Source organism: Neoarius graeffei, chromosome 9, assembly GCF_027579695.1.
Source record: "Neoarius graeffei isolate fNeoGra1 chromosome 9, fNeoGra1.pri, whole genome shotgun sequence".
Classification (NCBI taxonomy): Eukaryota; Metazoa; Chordata; class Actinopteri; order Siluriformes; family Ariidae; genus Neoarius; species Neoarius graeffei.
The window spans coordinates 686,177-693,581 of NC_083577.1; the positions used below are offsets into that span (position 1 = coordinate 686,177).

Here is a 7,405-nt window from a genome sequence, read left to right on the forward strand (position 1 = left end):
ACCCTTCATAACTGACAGCTTGGTCTTTAATCTAGATTCGAATCTGCCAACAGCAGGAGCATTTTAATGTCCTCTAGGAGTTGGTTCCATAGTTGTACTGTATAGCCATAGTAGCTAAAAGCTGCTTCACCACACTAACAGATGTAACACACTAAACCATGTACAATGTTAACACAAACCTAAAACATGAACAAAATTTGACTAAAAGGTACATTTACCATGCATCAGGGCGAAAGTTCAGCTTGAACATGCAAAGAAAATCCTTACTTGAAACTGCATCATGTTCAATAATGGAGTCTAAAATCTGTCCACTGTTGTATATTGAGAGCAAAATATCCAAAAGTTGCTTCATAATTTATATGAAGCTACAGCATAGTAATTCTGAAAGTCAGTCACTGCTCTCCTGGAGGGGTTGTCCAATTCTTATCTATACACAGCCATCATCTGACCAAGTTACACTGCATGTTCAGGACAATTAAGCTACTTTTGGGAATTGGCTCCACCCAGTGGAGGTTATGGCTCAGTGCACTACATTGTTAAACCCTCTTCAGCGTGGAATACTGCTATTAAAGGACATATTCTGGACCAATTTCAAGTAGCTTTTTTTTTTTAAACATATGAAAGCATGTCCCTTTACACTCAACCATAAGGGTAATTTTGTACAAGGCCATCTGTCTACAGCACGGGGGGGGGGGGGGGGGAGGAGAAGAGACCCCACACACATCTGGAAAAATCCCAAGGGAGTCTGGAGCCTGAGTCATGAGGTTATCTGCAGAAGCACGAGCTTTGCACAGTACAAGTGCACAGCCTGTGTAGACCAAGCGCTCACATTTCTGTCTGGTCTTTTGGAAAACTATGGGGTACTAATCCCATCAAGATTTGTGTTGCTACACCCTACAATACATCTGTTCACCATTTTAGTAATTACATAACATTGAAATTTGCAGAAAACCACCAGGTCGTTTTCTCAAACCAGCACTGATGTAGGATTCAGAGGGAGGAGTCCCACAGATAACTGATTTTTGTGAAATGTTTGCCGTGAAATCCAAATCCCAAGTTTTCAGAGGCAAATGGCTTGATTTCAACCAAGTTTCTCTGGTATTGCACAAGGTTTAAAAAAAAAAAAAAGAAACCCCTCACTGCAGAATGTTACATATTTGACCAAAGTTTAATATAAAATAGGAGAATTACATTGATCTTGCTCCTGAATTTACCCATGATACGCCCTTTAAAACCCCAACCATGGAAAGAAAAACAAAGTTAGAATTATGCAGTTACAGCTTACCTGCAGGTATTTCCTTTACACATTTATTCCTAGAGGCATAGGCCAGTAATCTGATTATTTACAACACCAACAAATAAAAGGACTTCCATACCGCCACAACACAGGTCTGTGCCCATCTCAGTATTTATTCATTTAAATGGTCAGTGTTTAATCCTCCACATGAGAATGAGAGATTACAGACAGGAAGATACTCTCGTTTCAACTCATAGGGTTAATGATGGAGGGTCTGCTGATCAGTGCAGAGGCAGTTTTAACTCCTTCCTCCCAGGGTGTGTTTATCAAACAGGTACTCAGCCATACGGTTGTTGGCGGCATCCATCTTTGTGAGGTTGGTGATGTGGTCACCCAGTTTTTTTATGGTCTCCACCTGCTCATTCAGGTAGTGAGACTCCAGGAAGTCACAGAGCTGATGGACAATGAAGAAAACGGATGCAATAAGTAGAGCAGTCTCACCCTCAACAGCCAACAGGAATCATGATCAGTTTAACATTCTCTCAGCACTCACATGAGGATCTCCATTATCAGTAGCGAGCTTGTGCAGGTCCAGCAGAGCCTGGTTCACAGTCTTCTCCAGCTGCAGAGCACACTGCATGGCCTCCAGTCCACTGCCCCACTCATCACGCTCTGGTTTCTGAAAGGGCACACACCTGATTATAGACCCTTCCCACATGATGTCACGACAAACGCGGCCACCATTTTGGACATGAACTACCAGTAGTCTACCACAGCCAACAAACGAGGAACGATGGCAAAGCATCGAAAGGAATATAGCCATCAAAGAAAGTTTTTACTTTCAGCAAGACTTCCATCATGCCATTGTATTGTGCACCTGGATGTAGTAACCAACACACAAGGCAAGATTTATCATTTTATCGGATCCCGACAGATGCTGACCGACGGAGAAGATGGATGGTCTCTAAAATATTGGCAAAATGATGTTTGACATAATCGTGTGTAACGGGAAGCATTTGCATATCCGAAGTGTTGTGTTTACATCAAAGATAAAATAAACCGACATGACAACGACTGCTGCTGCCAGGTTGGGGACACAAACTAGTAGAAAGGAAGTGTGCCAACAGACTTCCTTTGTGGTCGATTCTGCTTTAAGGTAAGATGCATTTAATTATTCGTCTGCTGTGGGTTTGGAATCAGTAGCCTGACCAATGTGTTCATGTTTGTGGTGCCATTTGTTTGTTGACACGTGTTGAAATGGAAGATTGGTTGTTGACATGATTTCCAGTGATGCTTTGGTGCTGCTGTGGATCAGATGTGTTGAGCAGCCTGACTTTTTCCTTGTGTGTGGCATCATTGACGACGCGAGGTTGTTTTTTGAACATGCCAATGTGGACACGATTTCCCCTGAGGAGTTATGACTTCAGATGCGATGCTTGTGTGGAGTCCGCATGATGTGTGCGGAAGATAGGCTTCTCATGCGTTTGGAGATCCGCACTCTGAGACAAGTGCAAGCCCCCCCCAAGGGAAAAAAAGGGGACCCCCAAAAATATCAGCATAGTTTGAACACTGGGTTGGAGAAAGTAGTGGAAAATAGTGAGTGTACAAACCATAGAAGGTAAACTGTACACAGCGCCAGGGCAGTGTGATGGTATGTCTACTTTTAGATTCTGTTAGCTCATCAATGAACACACGTCACTCGAGTTTCACGTCTTTATGACGGATACTTAAGTGTGTTAGGTATTATTGCTGCAGTCTAAGCAGTCATTGTAGCAGCTAGATGAGTGAGAACCGAAAGGGTCTGTGCCATAAACCGTTATTTCTTCATGTCCAAAATGGTGGTCGCGTTTACGAAGGTCATGTGAGTGGGAAGGGTCAATAGCACACATTACAAACACCTTCAGGTCTGATTTAGGATCAGAGCTCAGGTCATTCTAAATCCTCACAGCAGGAACCAGCAATTTTTAAAAGCCATCTTCATTTGAGGACCACTGTTCTGTAGCTTAGATCACTATAGAAGCTTAAACAGCCACACATTTTAAACAATTAAGAGATCACCTACATATTCTCAAAGAGTTTTAAAGTGATGCTAAGAACGGGGATCCCTGGGTGTGGCCACTTGCACTGTGGCCACTTGCACTGAAACCACAGTCTTCCCATTCAGACACCGTTTACCCCTGACAGAACCATAAAATTAAGGCTCATCATTTCAACCCTCTCAGGTCATCAGCTTCTCTACCTGAGAAAGCTAAAACCTTAAGGGTCAATTTAAAATAAAATCCCTCATGAGGGAGGAAAACAGTGCTGACTAAGCAGTTTGTTCTCCCATCAGCCAATCTATAATCTCACCGCATTAAAGCTCTCACACACATCCGCGCTAAAGACCATGAGATTTTTCTCTAAAACCTGAGCTCAAGTTGTTTTCCTCCTCCAGTAAACTTCACAGCTTCATATCCGACACCGGGGGCATTTAATCATGGAGTCACCACTTCAGCACATTCACTGCCCCAAACAGCGCGACACTGAACATCCCCACGCTCTAACGGGGCTACAAGTCACATTCACACACATGTGACCTTTAACCCCGAAACGCACCCGAAAGCCCCGCACTGCTGCTGGCGGAGCGCCTCCTCCTGAGAGTCAGATACAGGGATGAGAAATAAAGCGCTGCGCTCTCACCTTGACGTCCTGGAGGAAAACGCGGCCGCCTCTCTTGTTCTGGAAGGACACAAACTTCTCCGCGTGCTCGCGCTCCTCGTGCGCGTTCTCTCTGAAGAAACGCGCGAAACCCTCGAGCGCGACGTCATCGCGAGTAAAGTAGCAGGCCTGAGGTAAAATAATAATGTAAACAACCGAGCCGTAAAGCACAGAAACACATCCCACACCCTCTCCGCCAGCTCTCCACCTCCAACCCCACCGCACTCACACACACTCTGAGCTCCTCACCATGGAGGTGTAGGTGTAGGAGGAGTAAAGCTCCAGGTTCACCATCTTGTTAACGGCGGCCTCGCAGTCGCGGTGGTAGTTCTGACGGATCTGAGAAGTCTCCATTTCGGCTGGTTTTAAAACGCAAAAAAAAAAATAACAAACCTTCTGTTAAACGCCGAATAATAAACAGAATGCGAGCAGGAAGCCGTTCCGTTCAATCACTGTTAAAGCAAGAACCTCCTTCCAGATCTGTGCGGGGAACCGACCGCCTTCTCATTTATTCTCACTGTGGCAACGTGACGCAGAGACAATCAGCCAATCACATAGGAGAATTTAACCACGCAGTAGGCGGGGTAAAGCCAGATTGGCTAATACAGACTGGTACTGACAAAGTCGTCAGTTTATTTGTTTCGCACTTTGACCAACAGAAATTGTCGCAAAGCAGCTTCACGAAAAAATATTGATTGATCGATCGATTGATTGTTAAAATTGTATAAACATGATATAATAACATAATAAACTATAATACAATAAAGTGCAAGCACTTATTTATATGGTGGTCCAAAAGGAGTTACATGATCAACATGGGAGCAAAAGTTAAAGTTTAAAAGACTTAACTTTAATTTTATCCCTAATAAATTGATTTATCCCTTATGAGCAGGTCTGAGGCGACGGTGGCGAGGAGAAATTCCCTCAGCCGACAGTAAAATAGTCAGGAAAAGTTTTGTCCCTGAGTGAAGTGTGATGCAGCAGTTTTGTTCCTGTGCTGTGTGAAACCCACAACGAGGACTATCAAGCTCTGGTTTGAGGGTGCTGATTCCACTCTCCAGCATCAATAGGTCGTATTCAGTCGCGTACAGTGGATATAAAATTGTACAGATTAGATTCGATTCGATTCGATTAGATTAGATTAGATTAGATTAGATAGAACTTTATTGATCCCTTTGGGGTGCCTGGGGACTGGTGAAACACGACTGAGAAGTGATCACAGCTCACTGTAACTGCACGGCCAGGGAAGCAGTTTCGTGCTTGTGAGCTCTGTCTTTGTGTTTCAGTGGATGATCTCGATTATCTTATCTCTCTAATTAAACGTAGGAGCCCAATCTACAGCATTGTCCCTGTAAATATTTTGTTTTATCAGGACGTCCTAGCAAAATGAAAGCATGCACATTAGTTTACAAGATGACAAATGACGATCAAACAGTAAACCAGGCATGCCACTGGGGATATCTAAAAAAAAAGAATGTCAAGCCAGGGGGTGTGGGGGCAGGCTACGCCCCCACTGGGGTGCAGGGGCAACGCCCCGCTGGGGGGTCAAGGGTGCCGAAGCCAAGACCTTTCCACAGAATTCATAGCACATATTTAAAAATTTGAGAAAACTTTTAGAATAAAATGCATGCAAACTTTCAAATTACAAGAACATCATTTTTCACACTTTCAAGAAATCTCATGACCACTGAGGGGTATTTCATCTGACTGGCTCCACTCCTCTGACTAGTGGAGGGCTACTAAAACTTATCAAACATCATGACCATGTTTGATAAGTTTATTTTCAGTAAATATTACTGAAACAGGATAGCATTTTTGAAAATTAGTTAAAACAAAAACACAACGTACATTATTTCATAGCTCATAACTATTATATTGCTGAAAAATTACACAAGTTGGCAGTATGCTTTTTCTTTGGTGGTTCACTGTCTGAATGGTTGTGATCTAATCATAAATAATATTAAATTTATTTATAATATAAAATAATTAATAATTTATAATATAAAACAGAGATATAAAATAGGAAAGGAAAAAGAAGAAGAAGAAGAAAAGAAGACAAAACTTCAGTGATGCTGAGTTTGCGCACTCTGAGTTGTGTTTTAGTGTCTGTTATCTATTATACTCTAAAGGCATTCGCTTACTGCTCGCGTCTTCACATGATTGGCTCGAGATTTTCTATGAAGCTTTGTTAAAGCGTACACCTGGCATGCTCTGGGATGTGCAGGAACTCAGACACCCTGCTTACCACCAGCCAAGGCCACAGAAAGGCGATTACAGCATGTGGAAAAACAACTCTTCTCAGTACACTAGGCCACTTGAGCTCAACACACAGAAACACAGAATAGGAAAGTTCATTCACTAAATTTTCTTCACAGAAGTTAAAAATCACAGTACATATCTGCTAATATCAACATGTACAATATTTAAATTCAAGAAGCATTAAACCACAGCATTAACAGTTTCATGCAAAAGCATATACGTAGGCCTACAGCCTATTAGATTCACTAACTGTTCTATTGTGTATTACGAAGACTCACATGTACACTAAACTACATTTGATTAGTTAAACTTAGCCTGCAGTCGATTTAAATATTTAATAAGTTTTATCTGCATAAAATTACTTTTGTGAGGTATTTTCATGATTTTGCAGTTGTAAGTAACTCAAACCTAGATCAAAATGTCAAATCAGTAGCATTTCATTCTAAATTTGAAACTTTTCTCTATAATTATGATATATACACTAGGCCACTTGAGCTCAACACACAGAAACACAGAGAACAGGAATGTTCATTCACTAAATTTCCTTCACATTTCCCCCTTTTTATCCTACAGGATAATAATTGCTAAAGGAAAGAAATGTACACAATTTCAGTGGTAAGAGTTCTGTGGGAGAGATTCGACTTAACACGTCATTGAGTGTACAGGGATAATGCTAAGGCTGTTTTGTAAGACATAGATGTCTTAAGTTAATGCTAGCAAGCTATATACATAGATCAGGAAACAATAGAACAGAAAAGCAACCACAAATGAGAGTGTTTTAAGCTAGGGCTAATTTCATGTCAGCTGTGCTGATGTCATCAAACGGTGGGTTATAGTCTTTGTGTGGGTTTGGAAGCCAGTCAGGCAAGTCGTCTGGGTCTATTTTCACCATCTGGTAACCAATATTTGTCAGCTGCCTCTGAAACACAGACATACAACATCGACAGAAAACAGGGAGCAAACATAGCATCACAATCACTAAGCCCAGGACCGGTGTGGTGGATGGAATCAGAGTCTTCCATCCACGAAACCAACGCCACCAGCTGTCTTTGACTCCTCCATGTTCATCTGCTCGTAATTGTTCAGCAACCTTGCGCATCTCATTCAGTGCCTCAGTGATGTTACCGAGTTAACCCTTGTCCTTCTTGACATTTGTTGGTGCTCAGAGGGCGGGCACACCCTATCAGCCCTCGTCCCACCTCACCAGGACTT

The 7,405-nt window shown here is 42.3% G+C and overlaps 1 protein-coding gene across 1 annotated transcript; it reads right to left on the reverse strand.

The window, feature by feature from the left end:
• Positions 1 to 1,322: 1,322 nt before the first annotated feature.
• LOC132891113 (ferritin, middle subunit-like) lies at positions 1,323 to 4,435 on the reverse strand. The gene is made up of 4 exons (XM_060928576.1): positions 4,184 to 4,435; positions 3,917 to 4,063; positions 1,791 to 1,916; positions 1,323 to 1,691 (listed from the first exon to the last, which is right to left on the reverse strand). Exons 1-4 carry the CDS (start codon positions 4,286 to 4,288, stop codon positions 1,536 to 1,538), a joined length of 534 nt encoding a protein of 177 aa, XP_060784559.1. The 5' UTR covers positions 4,289 to 4,435; the 3' UTR covers positions 1,323 to 1,535.
• Positions 4,436 to 7,405: the final 2,970 nt, after the last annotated feature.

Excerpts from the sequence above, each read along its gene's own strand:
- LOC132891113 (XM_060928576.1), bottom strand. The coding sequence starts at position 4,288 with ATGGAGACTTCTCAGATCCGTCAGAACTACCACCGCGACTGCGAGGCC. Across the intron at positions 1,917-3,916 it reads TTTTCCTCCAGGACGTCAAG|AAACCAGAGCGTGATGAGTG; the intron begins GTGAGAGCGCAG and ends GTGCCCTTTCAG. Across the intron at positions 1,692-1,790 it reads CTGATAATGGAGATCCTCAT|CTCTGTGACTTCCTGGAGTC; the intron begins GTGAGTGCTGAG and ends ATTGTCCATCAG.